The sequence below is a fragment of the Triturus cristatus genome, chromosome 1_2 (genome assembly GCF_964204655.1).
Source record: "Triturus cristatus chromosome 1_2, aTriCri1.1, whole genome shotgun sequence".
Lineage (NCBI taxonomy): Eukaryota > Metazoa > Chordata > Amphibia > Caudata > Salamandridae > Triturus > Triturus cristatus.
The window spans coordinates 1,081,310,624-1,081,335,954 of NC_140580.1; the positions used below are offsets into that span (position 1 = coordinate 1,081,310,624).

The 25,331-nt window shown below is 43.5% G+C and overlaps 1 protein-coding gene across 7 annotated transcripts in view; it reads right to left on the bottom strand.

Annotated features, from left to right (window-relative positions):
• The window catches only part of GPSM1 (G protein signaling modulator 1), a 982,732-nt gene that overhangs the window by 653,169 nt on the left and 304,232 nt on the right, over window positions 1-25,331 (bottom strand). For all 7 annotated transcript variants that reach the window (XR_014963238.1, XM_085613283.1, XM_085613273.1 and 4 more), the window contains 3 exons: window positions 18,251-18,472; window positions 15,620-15,755; window positions 2,140-2,282 (listed from right to left, as the gene is read on the bottom strand). Coding sequence is in view for 6 of the 7 variants with exons in the window: in XM_085613273.1 (XP_085469399.1) it covers window positions 2,140-2,282; window positions 15,620-15,755; window positions 18,251-18,472 (501 nt within the window). In the remaining variant the exon portion in view is untranslated. The remainder of the gene's footprint in view (window positions 1-2,139; window positions 2,283-15,619; window positions 15,756-18,250; window positions 18,473-25,331) is intronic.

The following is a 25,331-nucleotide window of genomic DNA, read 5'->3' on the forward strand; positions in this document are numbered from 1 at the left end:
GGGTGTGCCTGAGCATATGAAGGTCGTGCTTGGACACAGGATGGTTGAGGTTGGACTTTCATGGCAGCTCTCGGGCATTTGAGGGTATACCTGGACCTATGTGATTTCAATGAGTACAGACTCCACAGGTTGTTAGTTTTTCCAGTCACTCTCTACACTCACTGGCTAGTAATGACTCCTTGGCTTCCGATTTATCATGAGACCTCATCAAGTGACTCATCAATGACTAAGATTTTATTTTTATGGGCGAGACCCCTCAGAAACTACTTTTGCTTTTTTTTTTTTTGCTCTCGCAATCCAACTCTGTTCTCGTTTCCCTCCCTCCTTTCGTGTTACTTGTTCTCTTTTTTCACATGGACCCACTGGCCTGTTTTGTCTCTAGTCTGCTTGATTTCCCTTTAGTTTTGTCTGCTTCTTTCACTTCCCATAGAAATAGAAATAGAATTCAACCTGGACTACACTTTTGTAGTCAGGATTTTGTTTTTGCAGAAATCTATTTCTAAGGGACTGCCTTTTTTAAAGGAACTGAATCGATGAGTGAGTCACTTTTGGAATTTGTTCTCTGTTCAGATAAACTTGATGAGTTTTTCACTTATTGAGTTAGAAGTCAGGAAAAAGGCAGTGTTCACTACACTTGGGCAATTGATGGTTGTGCCTGGGCATGTAAAGATGTTTCAGGGTAGTTTGACATATAGCTTGACACGGATGCATGTACCTAGGCAAATGAGGCTGTGCCTAGAAATATGAAGCCGTATATTTAGGTTATACAAGTAAGAAACTCTCATGCAAAATGAAAGTACACACACATATTCATTTTAATAATTTCAAAATTATTGTCACAAGTTTAGATCACAATGGGTTAGTACAGAAACTTTTTATCTGTGTGCTTTTGGGTGGCTTCTTTCTTCAGCTTAATTGTAACAAGTGAAGTGGAACAGGTGAAAAGGCAACATGTGTTTCGCCCCTTGTTCCAGGCAGACCTGGGGCTTTTTCAAGGCTTAGTTATGTGAGGTAATCTGTGATAGAAGATACACTGTGGCTCTATAGTCCCTGCAATGGTAAATCCACAAACACCCGCCTGGGTGCAGAAATTGGGTCTTTTGGCCCTGAATATAACAGGAGGGAGGGAGTCTACAGACTACAGAGAGAAGTTTCCAGCACCAAACGATAGACACTTATCAAAATGACATGGATAATACTTACCGGCAACAAGAGAAGACTCCATGTCTTATAAACCACTTTAAACATTTTAAGGGGCTGAAATCAGTGAAAAAGTTGTATCCAAGTAAAAGAGCAGATAAAGCTTGAGGAAGGGTGACCAGGGCTAACAATCACACATTCTTCTGGTTCAAGAAAGGACAGACCTTCGAGCATGTGCAACACAGGCACAACTTAGACAAATAATGCAAAAAAGCCTGAGGGGGTAAAGGAGGGAGACACCAGCAGACAAACAGAAGCCAAATAGGACTGAAAATGGAGTAGGAGTAGGCAGATAAAGGGACACACAATGGAGACCGACAAAGTATTCTTGTACAGACAAATGGAGACTGAAAAAGGGATCAATCACAGAGAGACAGGGTCACAGACAAACAGAGAATAGCAAAAGGAGATAGAAGGAGCTAGACGTATGGAGAAACACAGAGACAAAGGGAGAAAGGGAGACACACAGAGACAAAGGGGGACACACTATCCTTCGATACGCAAGCAGACATAGAGACTGAGAGTAGAGCATGGGAGGAAGGGAGGGAGACAAAAGAATAGGAACAGAGAGATAGACAAATTAACATACAGGGAATACAGTCGAAAGTGTCTGGGACAAACACAGGGAGTCAGCCAAAGGGTGAGACAGAGGAGAGAGAGACAGACAGAGACAAAGGGAGAAGATAAACTGGCCATTGGCAAAGAGTCAGAGAAGGCGACATGCATGGATCCTGATAATGGAACAAAGGCGTAGACAAAAGAAGAAAGACAAACTGGCTTTGGACATATATACAAGACCAAGAGTAAGGCACAGTCTAAGAACCAGAGAGACAAAGTGACCAAACAGAGCTCCATGCTATGCCAAAACTATAGACTACTTTGAGTCCAATGTCAGTGTGTAAACGACAACAGAAGCATGAGATGAGAGAGGCTCCTTACTCATAGAACTCGGTGGCTTTCTGCAGCGTACTCGTGACCTCCTCCGGTAAGTCCCCAGGAATATGGGCCAAACTCCATGACATCTGCTTGCCCTTGGCGTGGTAGACATTGCCAGTGTTGTACAAGGCTCTCGCTTCGCCCACCTGGAGTATGAAACAAATACAGAGCAGGTTCAATTCAATGCACGCAACACTTGAAAGGTTAGAGTGGGGAAAAGCGGCCTCATGATCTTGCGATGGCCCGAAAAGAAAGCCAGGTAATGACCAGGATTAATAAACTCTTCGTAGGCCAATAAAACGCATCTAAAGTACATTTACACTTTCGCAGTCAGTGATCGAGATACGGTTTTCGTATGAAGCAAAGATTAATTGCTTTTGGCTTGTAGTTCTAATCAATGGCCACAACTTATTTACCTAATTAATGAGCCTCTCACTTTCACTAGAAGAGGTGCTTAAAAAATAGGCGGTGTGATGAATGATAGACCCAAAGGAGGCAGACAAATCGCAGGGGACCCAATGTGGCATTCAGTGGACCCGATGTGGGAATAAACACTTCCTCCATATTCCCATGGATTTGTGCAGACCTACAATAAAATGTTTTTTCTGTGAGGAGATGGTGGGGCCATGGAGTCGTGGTGCTTCATACCAACAATTGCTTGATAGGCATCCCTGGGTCCCCCTCTACCGGCCCCACCCCCTACAAAAAAACAAAAGAAAATGCTGGCTGAAGAGGCTACCCATGTCCTGGGGTGTTTTCACGCTACTTAATGGACCTCAGCTGCTTACAGCCTCCTAAAACGAGCTTTTGCCCGGTCTGTACAACTAAGAGTATTTTGTGGGTTTGAGGAAAGATATTCCTTAACTGATGACAGCCACTCTTCAGCAGCGGTGCTGACTGAGATCTCAGTGGCCATGGCCCATGAGATCCTCTGAGACTGGCTTGATCTTAGGATCGATTGCTTCTTTCCTTTCTGATCTCAGTCATCGGGCCAGACCTGGAACCTCAATGCCTTCAATGAAAAGCGCCACTTGCAGGCCACCCAGGGCCCGTTTCTCTCCCCACTGTTCTTCAGTACCGACAAAGAGCCTTAGCGTGTCTAATGTGGCTAACCTGGAATGCCAACCTCTGCCTCAACTGTCAGTAACTAGTTATACAATCCACTGAAGGCAGGCAGATGATCCAGAGATTTGCTGCCACATCACTATCACTATATGCCTCACACACCTTCCTCTACACTGACAAGAACAATCTAACAAAAGAGACCAAGACCAGAACAGCACTGTGGGGAAAAAACACAATTTGACATTCCCTGTCGCCCATAGGTGGACCTCTGCTCCAGCATCAAGAAGAACTGGCATGGGCACTGGTCATGTCCAGTTTATTAAAACATTGTGCATGCAGTGGCTCCTATAAAGAAAAGGTAGCAACATCAAAGTATCTAAAATAAAGCTCATAGGAGGAGCATAAATCTAAGCATCTCAGACCACACTGACCTGCTCTGAAGCTCCTAGGTGGAACACATAATGAAGTCCAGGATCTTCTACATCTCACACAAAGCTTCAGGGGGGCTCCAGCTCAGAATACCTGCAGAACCTAGGTTCTGATCACTTATCAGCTGAATAGAGCCAGCACCAAGGAACACTCCTGCCAGCTTTACTGCATGATAAATAACTATGGACGAATAATCAACACGGTGCAGAGGCCTCCCTGAATCCAGAGTAGCGGGCACCGACGTGTCTACCCGTCTTAAGGAAGAACATGGAAAATATCCTTTTGAGGAGGCCTTGCCATACTCAGTTTGGACACTCTCAAACTACCCACCCCACTTCGCTTGAGGAACGAGGTACCATTAGCCTTAAACATGTCTTCCTGTAGCCTGACACCTTTCCACCCTCAGATGAATCAGGGATAACCAACATAATAGGAGCAGGTAATTCGGGACTGCAAGGTTAATCTCCATTTCGGGGACAATACCTCATAATAGTGGTATTTTGAGAGGAAGATATTGATCTGAATCATCAATTGCGCACTCCGTATCTTTCAGATATGAATCCAGTGATTGAGCGCGATTTTGCTCTTTCATTTGTAGGGGTGCATTATAATAACTAGTAGTTTGTGCACTCACACATAATCCTTTGTCGTGTTAACACTTGGTTATTAGATTGTGTAAGGCAAAGTGATAGGTATAATTCTGTACATTGTGGAGAAATCGACATTGTAATCATGTGCTAATTGATGAAAGCCTTAATGTGATGAATTTTATATGTAACTAACGAGAGACAATTCGGTTGTAGTGTAACGTATTAATTTAAATGTGCATGGTAATAACAATTATGTATATGTGTGTTTAATGAAATTTCATGTTGTTTCTTATGTTAGCCAAATTTTGTAGGCCTCATGTGTATTTCTCCCTGTTGCTTTTTAGATGGGTTTGTAGCAGAATTCATGTGTATGTAGAATCTGTTCTTTCTCACATTTTTGTTGCAAGTGGAGAAATTCCTCTTAGCTACTTAGAGTAACGCTTTTGTTTTAGGAGCTAGGCTAAGGCAGGAGAGGATACATTTGAACAAGCGATACTGATAATGTGGGACGGTGTTCTTTCTCACTGGAGAACGCCTGGGAATCAGGGTCATCGAGAAAGAGCCTGGGAGCACCGTTGCTGCATGGAAAGTTACCTACGAGGAGGTGTCTAGCTGGATGGGGTGATCTCGTGATGTGATGATGGGCGTTACCTATGGTTTTTGTGTTGGGGTTAGGGACAGAGTAGGGGGACTTCTGCCGTGCCACGAGAGGAGAGAGCACCCTAGACAAGCTCTGTAGCTTTATGCTACTTGACCCATCCAACGTGAGGAAGACTTGAAGTGATGACACCTTTTCTCGAACTTGCCTGGGAAATGCTAAGAAGGGATGTCACGATAGTGAAGAGTAGGGTCAGATTAATGCGCTTTGCTTACGAATCTCAAATGAAGAAGGCGATTGATGTTGGCGCAGTAATTTTCTGCGTACTAATCTTGGAGTTTATTGTATTGTGCATGTTGAATCTTCTAAATTTCGCTTGTAGATTTGGCTTTGTAGTTTTACACCTTCGTCTTGAGGTGTTTGTATGTTCAACTTTTCTTGGCTTTGTAATATTCTTACTAATTTGGGATCTGCAGTCAGTCACCTGGGCAACTGTAATGGTAATGTATACTTGGCTAGTGATTTCTCCTCCCCTCCACACTTTCAAGCAAGTAACAAGGGTCCATCGACCAGGAGTTCCAGAGTAAGTCTAGAACGTGGAACCCGGCTCCTTTACCAGCAAACTGGTAAAAAAGGCCTAACTATTTTTTGCAAAGCATATCTTATGTGGAACCGTTCTCCTGGTATAAAATAAGATTAAATGCAGGATACATTGTTGCAGAAGTCGTGAATTTATGTGAAAGTGAAAAAGTGCACGTGCTCTCTAACGCTGAAACTTTTTCCATATCCCATTGTGAACACTGAAAAAAAATCTAATTGAAAGACAACAGATGCCCTGACTCAGTTTATTTATACAACAAAAGGCCACTATGAGCCAAGGAAATGCTGTCAAGTGGCTAAAAGAGAATTTACTTTCCCAAAAGAGCTGTCGCGAGGCCCATATTCTGAACAAGTGTCCCTACATTACTGAAAATTTAATTATATGCACTAGGACTGGGGTCAAATGTCAAAGAAGAGCTGTCACTCAAATCTGAACCCCACACGGTAACTATTGGGACACATGATTGAAATGTTGGTTTGTAGAAACTCATGGCACATCAGTGATGTCATTGGCGATTTCACACGTGATGTCACCAATGTTGTCATCAACATGAGCCTTTGCGATGCTGTCATTCAAGTGGCCATAAGCAGTAAACTAGGGGAGGCTATGGTTGCACAGCCGATCACAATGTAACAATTCCAGTGAATTTTAAGCTTTAAATGATAATTAAAGCGTTTCTTCATTTGAAGCTTTTTTTGGGAATTTCTGTTTGTTAAAGTCGAAGCCTGCAGACAGCACAGCTGTCTGGCTGCAAAAGACATATTGGGACATGTCAATAGCTTACCTGGAAAGCAACTCCACCCATTGCTCTCCATTGGTTTTTTGTTTTGTTTTGTCATTCTTATTTCCTTGCTTTCTATTCACTGGTTTTGTACTTGTGACTACTGGGCACACATACCAGTCATGTCCATTACGCACTGGGTACAGGGTGTAGCTGTGTTTTTAGTGGGCTGGTGGTATGCCTATATCACACCTAGTGTGCGATACCCATGTCTTCTGTTTCCCTCCCCCCAGGCAACGTGCACATGGTTTGAGCCACTACTAGGAGTATGGGAACCGGGCACAGGGCGTAGCTGCAGGTCACAGCCTGTGGACAGTGCCTCCTGGCCATGGCTGTAGGTGGTGTCCAGCTGGGAACAGTACAGTTTGGTGCTGACCACAGGATATGGCCTGTAACCATTTTACTAGCCCAGAGCACTCAATGGCCATGGCCTATGGCCATTTCTAGAAGAGCATAGGTGCATAGACTAACCACAGGCCGTGTCGCGGTTCACTAGAAATGCCTGTAGTGCCATACAGGCACTGTGTACTGCTAAGCAGGGCAGGTACTGGAATGGGCCCTGGCCTTCAGCTAAACCCTGTAGCCAATACCTTTTCACTCAGTAGCCCCCAGTCACAACATCCACTGGGAACGGCTTACAGCCATGCAATCAAGGCACTAGATGGAGGGAATGGATGAATGTCAAATACCTCTGTCCTTGGTTGAAGATGGGCAAGGCTTAGGGCTATGCTCAGCAGTGCCGGATGAAACCCTATGGAGGCCCCTAAGCAGTCTAAATGTTGGGACCCCCCCCCCCCTGCCATATTATCTCCTATTACCCAATGCGCTCTATTTTTTTTTTACAAACTGACAGCTGCCAGAAGACTAGCTTTTAAGAGAAAAGCTGTTACGTGAACCTGATGTCTCTGGTTTATCTACTTTAAGTTGTGAATGGGTGCATTACATTAATACTGTATTTTCTCCACAGAGTCTTCAATGTAAAGTTTTCGTTTCTTTGAGTTGAATTATTTTTTTCTATCTTTTGGAAACAAAATTTAGGAAACTTGGTTGTAATTTTCTTTCACGATCAAATCAATATTATTTTGCTCCATTGTCCTGGAGCCCCTAAAAAGAGTGTGGCCCATAGGCCGGTGCCTACTTTGCCTATTTGGTCATTCGGAACTGAGTGTGTACTGGTAACAGGTCATGCCATTCACCCACACACTGCTCCTAGAAGAGCAGCCAACAGTACCCTCTGCGCATGGTCTACAGTCAGGTTCAGTACCCAGGCGGCCCAGGGCAGAGTCGACTCCTGCCCTAGCACCAGGACCCACTGAGATGTTCTGCGGACACTGTAAGCAAGGTGTTGGATTAATGCAGGGTTCGTGCTTAGTCCTCATGAGTGCAACATGCCTAATGTGAGCATGTGGTTGGCACTGGTACTCATTTTTGGGGCCAGGACTTTTTTTGTGGTCAGAGAGAGAAAGGCAGAAAATGGGAAATCCATGAGGGCGAGAAAACATGGAAACATTGAGAAAGGGAGAAAGCTAGAATGGAAAGGAGCCTGCAAGTGTGAGTCAGATAAGTAGGAAGGGTAGGTTAGGGTGGCGGAAGAAGGTGGCATTAGGTGGAATCAAGACTTAACACTGAGGGTATTTGACAACACCAGCATTTGGCACTGCCGACTCCAAAGAATTACTCTGGGCTTTTACTAATTAAAAACAATGGCTGCCAAGGTTTCAGATTGCTATGTGTGACATTTTCAAAATTTGAGTGTAATTATGAGTGACATTTCAATGACTATGAATGACACTTTCTCGCGAGCAAAATCAAGCAATGAAGACAAGGTAAACACATTAATATCAGAAATGCCAACCATTTGAGCATTAAGAAACTCTAAGCAGATCTTAAAACCGCTCCAAAGCACCAGAAATGGAAGCACAATAACCGGAGATAGACTGCGTGACTGTAGTTCTCAGTAACGGAGGGCATGCAGGCACCGCAGGAGAGGTGTGGTGCAGCGGCCAGGGCAGCTGACTTCAGAGCACAGGGTACACGGTTCAATCCCCGGCTCCGGCGGCAGCTCAGCTCAGCACCATGTGACTCTGTACAATAGCTCACTTAATTTCCACGACGGCCCCCAGCGCCTTGAGACCCGTAAGGGTGAGTAACTCGCGCTTTACAAATACGGATTTATTTATTATTTACTGCAGCTGCTCAGAAGAGGATCTTATTGATCTGATCATTCATGACCGTGCAATTGCCTAAAAAGCTAAGTTTATAGCCTATTCAAGGTGCTTTCTGTAGCAGGCTGGGACCTCGTAGCACTATAATACAGTTGCCACTGTTTACCATTGCGCCAACCAGTACCGTGTTATGTTTCTATCTGGTTAGACACAAAACGTTTGCAGCAATTGCATTTAAATTGAGCAGCACAATATCATATATCATGGTTTACTGACAGCTTGGCTTTTGGACTCTGGAGCAGCTGGAAATCACCACACATCATTCACACACATACATAATATTCATTCTAACTGAGAAACAAGTTAACCCCTGGCATTTTGGATGAATAACATGCTTCTTGTGTAAACTAACTGGAGTAATTACAGTGACCTAATACATAGCTGTCAAAGTTTGAGACTGCTTATGTGTGACATAGCCATATATTCAGTCTTCTTATGTGTGACATATAAATGTCTTACGTGTAGCACTTTTAGTGATGCATGTTAGAGAACCAAAAACTGAATAGAGATCAACAGTTATACCTATGTAGTAAGATAGTTTTCACAAATTAGCCCATGTTGTAGTATGAAAACTGGCTCAAACTTCCCAATGCTCCTAATGTGCCAAGACAAGATCACTAGTTTTAAGAAAAACAAGGGTACCCCAATACGTGAACCTGGGGTGAAATATGCGGTAAAAAAAACAATGGTTCGGGTGTGGCCAAAAGGTCCAATAATAAAGTGATCCTAAGAAGAGCACTTATGATTAGAGAATTGAAGATTAATTACTTTAAAGGAGCAAAAAAATGTATAATGTACATAGGGACATAAGTCAGTTCATGTGAAACATTTATTTGCACAACAAAATAATTCAGGTGCTCACACAATAAGTGAAAGAGGCGTGACGTGCAGAGTGATGGTGAAGTTTAAAATAACGGCATTGCATTAACAACAATAGTGTAAAACTCCTCAAACAACTTTATAGAATAGGAAGATTTTTTTGTTGTAAAGGGTCAACGGCGTTTCGATCTCAACTGTTCGGATCATCATCAGGACATAGAACGGGTGAGCAAGCTGAATTGATGCAATTATTTGTAGCGCAAGGAAGATCAATTGAGGGCTTCAGAAAACAGCTGAGGGTTGACTAGTTCACCCAGATTCATTTGCTGAAGGTACGAGCGTGAGAATATCACTTGTGAGTAGACTTGAAGGGCAGGGTCAGCTGTATAAATTGCGCTTAACAATTTGCTGCCAATATGTTTAGTTAAAGTCACTCCCAGTTCATATTTGGAAAGTCTCTCGCACTAAACACGGACAGACCAAGCAGCATGACGCGCTGAACTCCTCTCCAAAGACTTTCTGAAAGTTTCCTTTAGAATACGTGCATTTGCCAGTTACAAGAGAAAGCTATCCACTTGTAGTGGCATTAGTAAAACTGCGTCAAGTCAACATTTATGCCAGCATAGCGAAATCATGTGACATCAGCCTGCCAGTCTGAGAAAACCAGAGTGCCGTGAATGTTGTGTGTGCGTGTGTGCGTGTCACTGACTGGCCCCGCATGTGTAAGTTGCTGCAAGTGTAGGATTGACTCTTGATTGCGTGGAACTTGTAGGAGATCGGAAGGCAAGCAGAGAACGGATTTACACATTTATTACCACAATAACTCTTCTTTTATGCCCCTCACTGACTCCAGGGTTAGGCACACTCTTACTTGAAATGAATTCAGCAGGATTAGAGCTCGAGAGCAGCTGCATGTAATGATTTCACACGATGCCAGTCACCTGCTCCCCTCTATCTGTGGCGACCGCCCGACCTGGCGACAGCATCAGGCTGGCTCGGGACCGGCCAGCTCAACTTCACAGTCAGGCAGGGTCCGTGGTCTGGTGCTGCGAATGAACCACTCCGGCTGCAGCAGGGTGTTCTGAATGACCCTGTCGGCTCGAGTCCAGTCAGGGCTGTGGTGGGTACGGACTGGGTAGGTCGCTGACGCTCACGATGCGCAGGCAGCAGAGATCATCAACAGCGGGGGCGGCTCCGACTGCATTCATGGCTGCACAAGCAGTGGGCTACAGGGCGGCAGGCCAGGCTGCATACAGCACCCCTTCCACGTGGCAGCCGCGCATCCCAATCAATTGCAATTCAAAGTGTGCCGCGCCAGGGCCCTAAGTGCAGTGAGCATGTCTGCTGTCTCTTGATTGGACAAATGAAATCATGAGAGTAAGTGAGTGTGTGTATATATATATATATATATATATATATATATATATATATATATATATATATATATATATATATATATATATATACATACATACACATACACTGACGGGCTTAGTAAGCACTTGCTGGGCTTGTGTCCTTCAGAATTTTCTAATTCTATGATCTATCTGTTAGAACTGGGGGTTTCTAGTTGGCTGAAGCAGTTACCTTAGTCCAAATAGGACCCTTGCTTCTAGTCAGGGAAAGGAGGGACACCCTCTTTGATAACCCCCGCTCACCCCCTGGTAACTTGGCACGAGCAGCCAGGCTTATCTTCAAGGCAATGTGTAAAGTATTTGCAACCACACTCCCAGAGACACAGTGGTAACACCACAAATGGACACCACACTGATGTATGAAAATAGCGGTATCTTTATCAAGAAGAAAAATACGGTAAGACCAAACGATAACAAATCCAACATACATGTATTTGTAATATTCCACTTTGCCGGTTATTAGGCCAGAAAACACTTGTAGGTTCTTGCGGTATCAATGAGCGGTTCATGATGTTCAAATGCAGTCCTAATGCAATGCTATGCAGTTCGTAATGCAGTTCATATTGTCAGACTAATGCAGTTCGTAATGCAAGAATAATGCAATCCTCAATGCAAGTATTCAGGCAGTTCTTAATGCAAGAATAATGCAATCCTCAATGCACGTAATCAAGCAGTTTGTAATGCAAGTATAATGCACTCCTTAATGCAAGTAATAAGGCAGTTCGTAATGCAAGAATAATGCAATCCTCAATGCACGTAATCAAGCAGTTTGTAATGCAAATATAACGCACTCCTTAATGCAAGTAATAAGGAAGTTCGTAATGCAGGAATAATACCAGGCCAATCAACGCAATTAGCGCGGGCACGACTAGGCCCCAAACACAGACAACAGTCCTGAAATTCCGAGGGCGGCCCCGGTACTGCCGGGCAGGTCCGGGACGCTCGAGGACTCAGTGCGTCTAACGCAATGCAGCGGGAGAGAGATGGGAGCACTCCTGTACTCCTCTTGCACGCTTCCCCAGGCCACACACGCTTGTGGCTCCCGACCGGAGTCCAAGCCTTACCTGGGGGATGCGCTGCCTTGCTATATCCTACTCCCCACTTGTCCTACGTCATGCTGGGTGCTCTCAATGATGACGCAGCTCTGATGCAAGGCGACGCTGTAGCCGGACAGGTTACGGCGCTGCCTTCTCCGTTGCTGATGATCTTGGGCAGATTTCTCTTGCGAATAACGATGACGATTACCTCACGATTACCTTAGCTTTACGAAATCCTCTAGCATGTTGCGGCTCGGGCCGGCGGCGGCGATCTTGATCCGCAGCCTCAGTTACAATGACGGCTCGGGCCAAAAACAGCTACACAGCAGTGTGGACGATGATTCAAGCTGCAGGGGCACTGCAGTCACGAGGCAATCTCCAACCAGCACCACGGACCCCACGGCAGTCTCAGGCTGCACACGCACAAAGCGTCGCTGATACTTGGTTGGGCTTTGGGCCACACAGTCCCAGGGCAATGCTTACGAAGGTCTCAGGCTGCAAAAAGCACAGGCACACAGCGACGCTGAGACACACTTGGAAACGTTGATGTTTCTGAGTTTCCACAACAGGGAGCCAGCTCTCCTTGGGCCCTTGGAGACAAGTTACTTCAGGACACAGCACACACCAAAGTCCTTTCAAGCAGGGGGACACAGCACAAAGCAAAGTCCCTTAGCCTCTCCTTAGTTAAATAGGCAAACTGCAGGCCAGCCCCAGAACACACAGCAAGGGTCAGTCCTTCTCTTCTGTCTCTTCAGCTGTTCATCCTTGGCAGAGGTTCCTCTTGATCACGAAGTAGTTTCAATCCTTTTTAGTCTTGATCAGCCTAATATTCAGGGGTTTCAGCTCTTATAGTCATACCCCTAAATGTCTATGAAGTCTTTGTGTTCAGGGGGCACTGACCCTCTGTCCAAACCAGTTCTCGGTGTTTTCCTGCCAGTGGCACCTTCTTCCTTTGATAGTGGGAGTTTGGTTCCTCAGACACTCAGCAGGAGGTGGAGCCATTCATTTATGGCAGCAGCACAGGCCTCTTCACACCCAGGGGGATACTCCTCCCCCTTACACTCCAGATGCAGATCAGCCTGTTGCTGTCTCACCCACTCCTCCCCTGGGTCAAGACACTTCCCAGATCCTATCAAATTCAAATCCAGACAGTCAATCCAAAACCAGGCAGAGACACACAGAATTGTTAGGACACAAAAACCAGCCACTTCTAAAAGCGTGGTTTCTAAACACACAATTCAAAAACCACCTTCACAAAAAGATGTGTTATTAAATTGTGAGTTCAGACACACTAAACTTCACCTCTGCATCTTACGCCAATGGGAAGATAGGCTGGAAACATATTACACAGCCTTCTCCATTCTGTCCTATGGGCAAGATGGCCTTGCAACAGTGAAAAATGAAATTGAGAGTATTTCACTGTCAGGACATGGTACACACCTCAGTACATGTCCTACCTTTCACAGACACTGCACCCTGCCAAGGGGGTACATTGGGCCTACTATAGGGGTGTCTGATGTGCATGGAAAGGGAAGGGTAATGCCTGGCAAGTGGATGCACTTGTCAGCATAACACGGCAGTTAGCAAACTGCGCACAGGCACTGCAGTGGCAGGCCTGAATTCTCTTTTAAGGGCTACTTATGTGGGTGGCGCACTTAGTGCTGCAGGCCCACGAGTAGCATTTGTATTACTAGCCCTGGCACACATAGTGCACTTTACTAGTAAAACAAATATACCAATCATGGAATCACAATTCCATACTACTTAATACAGGGAGCACTTGCACTTTGACACTGATCAGCAGTGGCAAAGTGCCCAAAGCATCTAAGTTGGCAACACCATGTCAGAAAAAAGGTCTAGGGGGAAGGCAAAAAGTTTAGGGAACTCTAGCCAAAAAGGGCCAAGTCCAACGCTATCCATAATGCACTTCATTATGGACTTAGTAATTACTTGCCAGGTGTATTCCTTCAGAATCTTTTAATTCTTAGATCTACCCAAAATGCACTTCATTATGGACTTAGTTAGCACTTGCCAGGGTTGTGTACTTCAGAACATTTGAGTTCTTAGATCTACCCAGAATGCACCTCATTGTAAGTTTCGTCCCTGATTTTGGGGGAGAAGAGACGGTGTTGCAGTAATACAGTGACAGATTCAAATTAGGTTCATTTTAAAAATGCAGAGCCCCTCGAAACTTATTATTAGAGTGATGTGTGAAGAAGTCCTCTGATCGTTGAATCTCAGCACCAAGACCAGACACTGTTCATGTGACATTAGGTCATTTTGCGTTCCTCTGGGATGTTTGTTTGAGTCCTCTTGCTGTTTCAGTGTGGTGTATGCCTTTTGAGTCGTTTTTGTCGCGCATGGTCCGTTGATTTTATTCAAAGGTCCAAAAAAGGAAACAAATGGCTGAATAAGAAATAGTATATTTTTAACAATCAATCAACTTTCCGTACACCACTAGGTCTGCAAATGTGTGCAGACTTTTTTTCCTTCTGCACCACAGATTTTCAATTATAGTTTTAAAATCACAGAACAGAACTGCACCAAATTTGGAAAACAATACAATTGACTGTGGCCTTTTGTGCTTGTGAAATTGAATGTCTTTCTCTGCTGCCATTTCTCTGCTATAAATCAACTTGTGCATTTTGTAAGTACCCTTTTAACTGGGCATCCTCTCTCCTTCCAACCTTTGCACACCGTAGTCAATCTGTGCAAACCTGCACTATAGTGGACTACATTTTTGTTTTGCAAAGTTTTGTGCAGATTTGACAAATGGCACAAAGCTGTTCGCAAAATAAAAAAAATCTATTTTTATATGGATTAACTAATGTGATAACTACAGAGGAACACTACATTGAGAACTACATTTTCATTTGCAGTAGACCTCAGTGGGTGGTGCAGAATACAACAGTTTCAAAGGAACACAAGGACCATATGTAAAAAAATTAGGAATAGTGATTACCAACTTGCGATTCTTGATGAATCGCAATTTTGAAATCACAATTCCTGATGCACTAAAGGATGTATTTTAAAATAGCGATTCATAGTGGGGCCGCAAATCAACCTACCTCATGAAAATTAATGAGGTAGGTGGCAATTTCTGACCCACTAGGAATCCCAGCCATCACAGGGATGGAAGCCTGCTGAGGCCAGTAAACCACCATATATGTCTATGATCGCTTTTTAATATTGCAAACTTTTTTTCTTTGAAATGCAGCCTGCTTTCCTTAAATTAAAACGAGGTGTGTTTCAATGGGACCACTACCTGCTCTTAAAATATATATATATTTTTAATTCTTAGAGGGGAAGGCATCCCATGGGGACACTTTCCCTCTTGCAAACGGTTACCACTACCTTTTAGTAGTCGATAAAACATTAATGTTTTGTGACCGTAATTCGGTTGCAAAACAATGATACATACCACTGCTTATCAGTATTTTGAAGGGACGCTCTAAACACGCCCCTTCCAAATACTGAATCTCAAACCCAAATTGCAATTCGGTAGCATGCTAATGAATCACAATTTGGGTTTTGTACATTTAAAAATGTTTTTGTGTGGTCACAAACACCTGATTATGTGAATCAGGCCGTTTGCGTCCTCCAAGAAAGCTTGGTACATATGGCCCTTAAATACAGTGCTACACGAAACCTTAATTCGTACAGAATAATCACTGATACATGACAGCACATACCAAGACAACACACAACACATTATTCAGGGTGAGTATGATATGATCTTTTTTTTAAAACCATTTTCTTGATACATTTCAGCAGTCATGAAACAAATCTTGTTCAAGTGCTGAAGTCTGCATGCACTGTAACTCCAACTCCTTTTGAAAACCTGTTACTCCAAGGGGAAATGATTCCAAAAGAGAAACAAAGGAATGTGTTTGGCAGGTCACGTGGCATGGATACTCACTAACCTTATCTCCCTGCTCCTGGGAGATGTCCAAATGCCGCTGGCAGCAAACAATGGCTTCCTCGAACTGGCCCAGTATCTTCAGAGTGTTGCCAAGGTTACCGCTTGCTTTTGCCTCTCCTATACGGTCCCCAATGGTTCTGCAAGAGAGAAAGAGAATGCGCAATGAGGGTTAAGTTAAGACAGGGGAGCTGTGCACCCATTCCTGGACACAGGAGTGCACTATAGAATGGAGGCAAGAAGTGGGACATGTTGGGCAGTCGTTGAGATGGTGACCGCTTTGGATTGGAAAGAAGGTTCCCTAACATTCTAACAGCAGACAGGCCTCAACCACCCTCTCCCTCTTCTCTCTGTGTGCAGTGAGTATGCTTGCTAGCAGTGGCAAATTCACAGTTTTGTCAAAGGGAAGGAAGAGAGAGTAGAACGCAGAGAGTAGGCTTACTCAATCCAGAGAACGTGCCTTTGGTCTTGCAAGAGGTATGAAAATGCTATATAAGGACCAATACTATGCAATACAATACCTACCAATGGTTTGGCAAGAAAGGGAGTGTTAGGTTTGTGAAAGGTTTCTTTTTTAGTTCTCCCTTACAGACAGCTTAAGATCGAGTTCCATTGTTTCCAATAAATTACATAAGAGAGTCGGTTTTGGGTCAGCATTTTATTCATGACTGGATGGCTTTGTTGTCTGTCTCACTTCCCTGCTTCTAATTGGATGGTTTTCATCCCAATTTGTGTGTTTACCCCATCCAAAACATGTCTGTCTCACAGTGTTATCACTGGTTGATATGTCCTTCCACTACTCATGTCAGATCTTGCATTGCAGTGAGGGACTATTTTGTCTCCATCCTTATCTGTCCCTGCTCCCTCTTCCCTCACTCTTAAGGACCCCTTACCCCCTGCTCAGACCCCTCAGTAATTTTTCTCTGCCTGATGCACTATTATGGCGCAGCCATCTTAAAATGCTTATTTGAACATTTTAAGATGGCTGCCTGCATATACTCATGCACAGGCACGCACATCAGCCATCTTAAAATGGTTTTGGATTTATTTTTCAAATCCCATTCAAAGATGGCTGAAGCTGTGAAAGGGACGTCCACGGCAGCCATCTTTGAACTGGATTTGTCAACATGAAATAAAATGCTTTCAAAGCTGGGCACCATCAGTGCCATCTTTGAACCGGATTTGGAAAAATAAAATGTGCCTCTAAAGATGGCCCCGTGGATGTGCACATTCACAGCAGCCATTGTTGAATAAATGTTATTTTGTTTATAAAAACTCCATTCAAGGATGGCAAACTTCGACGCACGCACATTAAAGGCAGCCATCTACTAAAAAACAAAACAAATTGGCAAAGTGTTACCATTTGATGTGGCTTAGACCCAGCCTCAAGGCATAGTAAAGTGCTGAGAGAGCACATTTCTACTGTAGCAAAACTGTGTTGAACATGAGCTGCTGTTCAATGATCAGTGTGGGGTGTCTGCTTCTGGCTAAAATATGATTACTGAAACCAGGATATTGTGAGAAGTGAGGCGTGAGAATGGTAACATTTTGTATTTATAGAATCACTCAATGTGTGTGTTGTTAATGGCTGAACACAAAGGTGGAACATGGGTTGCCAAGTTAAAAAGCCACCGTCCAACCAACAAACACACTTCGATCTAAGCCTTTCTTTCTCTTCCATTATGATAATTTATATGAACAGGATGCAATTAAAAAAAACAAAGGTAAGACCTTCCAATCCCAGGCATTAGTTTGGCAAATGAAAGCCGAAGGGCAGAAAGAGTAGTTCTGTTGACGTTGCCTTATATGGCTACCCTAACCAGCATGATAACTGATAACTAGCACCCTTGATCACAGGACAAGCAGTAGTGATGCTATCAGGTGAAGACGGATTCTAAACTTCCCTTTCACCCTGCAGAGAGGGAGATAGCAGGGGCATCTGCAGCTTTGTTGACTGGCATGAATGGTTATTGATACAAATGTATGTATTTACCTCCATGTACAGACAATAAAGTCACACACTAACATTCATTGAGGCATCCAGCAGACACAATTCATTATTGAGCATGTAGCTCTGTTTGGAATGTCCTTACATAATTCAAACTCAAAAAACTTAATTGACTAATGGACAGCAGCATCCCCGCTTGTAAATTCATCAACACTATAGAAGTAATTTCTGTTACAAAGTGAAGAAATTAAATGTTGGTAATTTCAAGGATGAAAGTTTGTCTGCATTGAATGAAGGCCCGTGTGTGCTGATTCACCTCTGTGAGCAAATAGTTATCTCATTAAGACATCAAAGATGACACATGGATGCCCATCCACAATTCCCCATAGACAAAAGCTCCCAACGCACGCACCTTCCCACCAATTACACACCCTATGAGGCAAAAATTTACTTCATAGACACTATCCCAAAATGCTTAACGCAGACGGTTATTCCAATAGAAATGGAGGTGTGGGATAATTTTATTCATTCAAGTAAGATGTGACAAAGTGTTCCCAGTTGGAAGCAGATTCGCGGGTCAACACTAGGGTATAGGAGAGTGACAGATATCTGTGTCACTCCCTCAATCAGATGGAGGCCTGGGTTCTCTGCCAGTTCATTTATGATTCATGTGAAGACGATGCCTACCTTGCCAACGTGAGGTCATGCTTGTGGTATTCGAGGGCTTTGGCGTATTCCTTTAGGTAGAAGTAGGCATTGCCCAGCTGGCTGTAGATTGCACTCAGGGTCTTCAGATCCTCCGTACCGACCTGCACTGCAGCCTCGAAGAAGGCAGCACCGGATTTGAAGTCGCCCAATTTGCACAGTCGCTCCCCTTCCAGAGCTAGCTCAAGGCACGAGGCCTCCATCCTGTAAAAATCAAAATAGGAACAGTCAGCAGAATGATGGAGACGTCCTCAATTCAACAATGCAGGATCCTTGGCCAACCGGGCCCCCTAGAAGGCCTAGGATTTGCATTTAACTCAGTGTTAAACTATAATTGTAGACACAAGGAATATTCATAGATAGGTTTATATAACTGTACATAAAAGCGTTCTGTTTGCATATCTTGGAATCCATATTAATACAGTATTCTGGACCCTTCTCCTGGGCATTGCTCTGTGCATTAAGCTTAGGGGTGTCACCTATCTATGAGTGCCCCTGAACATTAGGGGTTGAACTGATCTCTTGGGTTTTGAGGGAACAACTTCCTCATCAGGGCCTACGCGGCGTTCAGATCTGCATACATCTTTGTAGGATCAGAGGAATCATCATCCCCCGTAGAGCCTACAGTCTGTATCTGAAGAAGAAGAACATAGCGCTGCTCTACTTTGGCTTCAACTTTTGAGACACTGAGTTTCTATCTCTAGTATGTTGACTTGCCATTTTTATTTCTATTATTCCGTTTTACTTCTCTGTATGATTTCCTGTGCAGTTCCATTTCTGTTTTTATGAGTTTGCTGTTTAAGTAATGAAAGCAGCCCCGCTTCATCTAATGAGCGGAATAAGAGATAACTTGGATCCGTTGGCAGGAGGCGCCTAGAAGCCATAGGAGAAACCAGAAAAATAGACTTTAAGTTCCCATGACAATGTTCTTCATTATTTTGGAACGGTATGGTGAAGGAGAACTGATACATACCACTACGATGAACAGCTAGATAGAATTGTAGACACTGCGTTGTTTCATGCAGATGTGTTTATTCCTAAAAGTAGCTGTTGTGAAAAGGTAGGGGAATGGCAAACGGTAGCCCACATAGCTTTGAAACAGCCACCAGTTTTACCTTTGGGAGGTAAAGCTCAGGTAGAGAAAGACTACATACTCCTTATCCAACCAGGTAAGCAGGCACCAGTCCATCTTTACGCCTGCCTGGAAATTTCTGCCTGACCATCTAGGTCTTCACTGCTTAGAGTGGAGTCTTGCAACATCCCACCTGTGGAGGAGGTCATTGGCCCTCCGATCTAGGAGTGGAAGAAGTCCTCTGGGACCCTGGGACTCCTTCTCGCACAGGCTGCAGACAGAACGAGGCAGACCCACACTACTTCCCCATAACACAAACGCCCAAAATAAGACTAGCAAATGGTTGCTATGATTTGTGCAGATTTCCAGTCTCTTCTGTCTATATAATTCTGACTTGGCATTCAGGTGGGGTAGGGACTGTGGATGGGGCAGCATTAGCAAGAGGGTGATGCCTCCTCACAAATGGGGTCTTGCCACCGAGTCCATTCACTGATAGTGAAGATGTCGGCTCCAGCAGGACCTCTGAACATCACTCAATCGGTTTTGGTGATTGGCGTTGATGTCTGCCCAATGCCAGCTCCATTTGCTGCTGCGGAGGCATTGTATAAACATTACTTTGATTTGAGCACCAAAGATCCATGCTATTTTCAGCTTTTCGGTGGTCTCTGCAATTTACAAAAAAAACCTTGCTTATCGAATCTTGTGCAGTGTCATATTTTAACTTGATGTATCCTATCATATCAGATATTCCGTGCCATACGTCTCGCCTCAAACCTCACATTTTCACTCACGTATGTACGCATATCTCACATTACCATAAAACATGCTATAAAAACTTGCACTGTCTTTGATTCTTTCAATGCCTAATGGATGGTTAACTATATAACAGAAAAAGCAATAAAATTGCTGTTACAATAAAAAAAACTTTTTTACGGTATCGTATATATCTCAAATCACAGATCCCTGGGTACCACACAAACTTCCTCCTGCCATAGTAAAACAAGCATTGGCATAGCCAATAGGTCTCGCTTTTGGGACCTTATAAGTATTTAGTTATGCAACTGTTGCATGGCTAAACACTTATAAGGTCCCAAAGGCGAGACCTATTGGCTATGCCAATGCTTGTTTTGGATTGCTGTATGTCTTTGAAACATGCTCATATGTGCTGATAAACATGGTTGAGAAATGCCAATCCGTGACTTTGAACACGATAACGAGATGTGAGGCTGTGACTGTTCAAAACATTTGAGAGATGCCGGTCTGTGTTTGTTAAGTATATTTCACAGATGCCAATTTGTGATTAATCCAGTCAGGAAGACAGCACAAAGCTGTGTGAAAAAAGTATATTTTGACAGCTGGAGGTATTACACCGCCATACTAAGGCAGGAAATTTGCCATCTTAATGCTTATAACATAGATAAGTTTATGCATGATGGCTAGTGAAGACACACTCCACCTTCAGTACCTCCACAAATAAAATGAGTAACAATGATGCTAGGTAACCAAATATTCCTGTTGAAAGTAAAAACCAAATGGATCGTGATGTGCTATGCAGAGGTGGAAAAGGGTCACATGTGTAGGAGTAAGAGTTTGAGAGGTGTGATGGCGCGGCTACATTTAATTGAAGGCTGTGCAGAGGAGAGAGAGGCTCCTGTACACACAGAACAAACCAGATATGTTGAGGACTCAGAATATAAAATGTTATGCCATTACGGATATCAGAAGAATGTATAATTCCAAAGTGTTTCAACTCCCAGTTTACCTACCACTTTGGTTTCAAGAAATCAGAAAATAAGCCAGAGTAGCCACAGCCACATGAAACAAACATGATTCATGTGCAACACACAAACCAAGAATTTATATATACACATGAGCCATCCATGTCCCACATGTATGGAGTGATGGAGTGAAAGACCAGATTGCACAGGACTGGCAAACAATTTAACCTCTTCTATGCCCATGACGAGATAGTCTCGTCATGGAGCGCGGTTGCGCTGTGCCCATGACGAGACTATCTCGTCATGGACCCCGCCCGCTAATACAATGCCCGGCACAGGAGGGGGAAAGGGCGGGGCACTGAAGGGGTTAAAGATACAGGAGAGGCCTGCAGAGGTCTTTTCCTGGCAGGTTACAGGTAAAAAGGCCTGTCCTTCCACTATAAGCTGTTGTTGCCACCACTGTTAGGTCTCAGCTCTCTGATGAGGTGAGCTAGTCACGATGCGTACTTAAAGGGCCTACAAGGTGTACGTTTCCGGACCGTAGAGCCACGCACCCTGTCACATACTGTGTTACAGGAAGCCCTCACCGTAAATGCATAAGTGTCGTGTGCTGCTGCGAAAAAGTTAAAACACCTACCGAACTTGCAAAGGAGAACTTAAGAAAGGGAAGCATGCTCAGTCTTAAGAGTTATATAGGGAAACCTTTTCTGCCCCAACACCATCTGATTGAATTGCTAAAAGCTGCCTGGGTTGCCTTTGTAAAGACTCAAAATATTTAGGTCGTTCAATCTGTCTGATGAAACTACAAAACAAACGATTTCACACTTGCTGCCAATTTGGAAAATAGTAGGTTTCTTTTGGGCTCCTCTTTAATTCTTATTATTCGCCAGGAACAGGGCTTTTAAATGGACAGGCACGCCATGCTCTGAGAACATGCACTTATTTTATTTGATAAGGCGATGACCAGCCCAGTCTGCGGAGGTATGCATCATTATCAGTGGGAGAGTTCCAGCTTGTCTCTCTATGCATTTCAAGCAACGGCCCAACCTATGGAACAATGGGACAGATGCAGTAGAGGATTTTGCAATTGCAAACCCTATGATTTGCAAAATCACTGGGATTGTGATTATAAAATTGCTATTTATTATGTACAAACCCCAGTTTACGAGTCAGGAACGTTTTCCGACTTGTAAAGTGTTTTCTGTGGCCCTTCGTGTGTGATCTACAACAGACACTTCTTAAAACAGTGCAAAGCTGTCCAGACCTGGGAATGATGGAATAGATCACAGTCTCGTGAGTACTAGTTGTCCCTTCGTTAACTTCTTTTCATGGGTGTTTTTGAGACAGACTGCATAAGGCCTCCCCTGGCTTTTCGGTCACAACCACGACCTTCTTCACCGACATAAGTCTATTCCACTTCTGTGCTCCCATGAGCTCTGTGTATGTAACATGTCACCCCTTGGAGGGTGCAAAACGGCCTTCGCAGGATCCTACCCTGCCAGACACTCAAATCCCAAGGTGGGTTGGACCGCCTGCCTGCATTGTGCTAAAAGGTGACGAGTAACACAGTATTTCCAGTAAGGGAGAGTAGACTACGTAAAAGTTGCACTGCATTTGATCAAATGGGCCTGTGATGAACGCTGAATGTAACATTAATTTCCCTTACCATCCCTTTCTTCAGCTCTATGGAGAATTAAGGCACACTGGTTGAAAGTTTGTATTTCGAAGAAATTGTGCATTCCCAAAATACAACGTATAAACGAGGCTATATTTGAATATTGTCAAGGAATCAACAAACAGAGGACACGAAAACTCAGCTACTCTTTGCATATAGGTCATCAAAGGTTTACTTGCCACTCAAATAATCGGGAAAAAGCCTGAGCCGAAATGACGGCCCTTTATCTGTTTCTTCCTCTTGATATAAGCTTCATTCGGTCTACAAGACGTGCTGCTGTCTTGATGATGACAATAGTTATGTAAAACACGGTCTACAGCCACAATTATTGTGCTCAATAATTTGTGATTTAGGAATATAGCAGATTGACTAACGTAAGGCTAGAATCTTTCGGAAATAAGGATTTCGCCTGTAGTGCATTTTGATAAAAAGGAACATCACATGTGGTTAAGTAGGGTTCTGTCATGTTAACTTACAGAGTCCATGCCCACCCAAAGCAGACAGATCGAGCAGTGGACAGGAGACTTGAGCAGACGCCACTGAGCTCACAGAGGGGCAGAGAGGTGCCATCGGGGGTGGTTTGTGTATGCCACGTGGTGCTGGAAGTTTATAACTATAACAGCTCTGTAATGTGAAGGCGAAGGTCTTATTTTACACGGATTCCTTGAATCAATACATCCCCCGAGTGCGTAGGTGATACAACTGGAAGAAAAGGACCTCTACAAGAAAGGGGTACCCCTTCTATGCAGAGGGAGATTGCATGAATAAGGCCTGCACTCAGGATTGAGTCGACCTCTGAAGGAACTGACGATGAGAAACCACAAAGCAAAGTACAATGAAAAAAACTAAATGCTGGAGAAATTATGAGTGAGAATTGCAAATGCCATGCAAAGTGCAAGGGCACACAAACGGATTCCGACCTAAGGAGTTGGCAAACGCCATATTTAGGTTTTGGAATTAATATTTACATAACAAGGATAACAATTCGTTCAATGTGCAGTCCAGTCCAAGAATATGTTTTAGTATGTTTACATTTATGGTTACTATTTTAAAGATGATTTTTTTTGGGAGGGGGGGGGTGGGCTGGGGGGAAGTTAGTTCCTAGGGATGAAAACTAGTTCATTGTATTCACATTATACAGTTGTGTTCATGGTTTGCCTTGACTCTTTTAGTCATAATTTGATTATTCGGGTACAACGTGCTCACAAAACCTATATCTGAACGAAAGTTACCCCCTACGACGAACTTCGTTCTATTAAAAGAGGCAGAACGCAATTTCTTTAGGATACATATGAAAGTTGTGGGGTATAATACAGTATCGACATATGAGCAGCTGTTTAGTAAATTATAATGAAATGGATTCGCTCGAAAAAACCATTAACGAATACCTCATCTAATATTTGTTAACTTAAAGCTAAATGCCCCATTGATTCTGTGTGTTGCCTAAACACGGGAGTTGCAATTTAATATCACCGCTCATTACATTGTTAAATTGGATTTAGAGGTTTGAGCATGGATAATCGCACTCACAATCATTGCCTTCAACTTTTAAATACTTCTTTATTTGTGTTTTTTTCTGCCGGTTTAAAAAACGTTTGCATCAAGTACGGTGTACAGCATCTCGGCGTGAGAAAGCGCTCCACGGAGACCGAAAGCTTTAAATTGTTGCTTTATCTGCAGCTTGATCCTGAGTCATTCATTACTAAATATTTAGCGAATGTATATATTTAATTCATTTTAATTTCCGTTTACGCTTTTGTATTTTCTATTAGGAGATCGAAAAAAGCGTAATATGTACTTTGTTGCACTTTGCGGAAAACATTAAATCATAAGCACAGGACACTGGCCCAGTCTGACTTGGGATTGTTTCAAAGTGAGCTTGCCTTTAGTTTTTTATGGTTTAGTAGATGGCAGTTTGTGCTGGTTATTTATTATTAGTTATTAACATATTATACCATTGAGGTTTCAATAATTATTATTAACAAACACATATGGTGGCCCCTCATCTTTGCCAAAGATTGATACTGAATGAGCATTGATTAGAAAATTGCTCTCCACAAGCAGCTTTGAAAAATTCACCCCACAACTCACCAAAAACGCAAAATCAATCGCCTTCAGCGTTGACTTCAATCTCTCCTTTAAGCCCTAATCAACCAAGAAGCTGAAGACAGCTTGGTACCAACTCTCACTCTTCTGGAGACAATCAATTTTCGCCTGTGTGAAGCTGAATTTGGGAAATGAGAGTAGAATGCAAGGCCAGGTCCTCTCGCATCTGGTTGATGGCCACACAATTCTCAGCTCAATCCCGGGCCCACCTGAACACCACAGTGAACGTGCACCATAAAACAACGCGCTTGGTCAGGAAGTTCCAGATCTTCTCCACCCTGAAAGAGCTACATTGGCTGAACCTCCAAGCCTACATCATTTTTAAGGATGACTGCATCAAGTACAAAGCAGGAGCTATTATGCACTTCCCTCTCTGGAGGAAAAACTGCATCTGCGGAGGTTAGCACCATGCAAGGAGACAGAACATCATGGCTTTGGAACTGAAAAAAAGTGACAAAAAAGAAAAAATACTGAAGCCAACAATTCCTATGG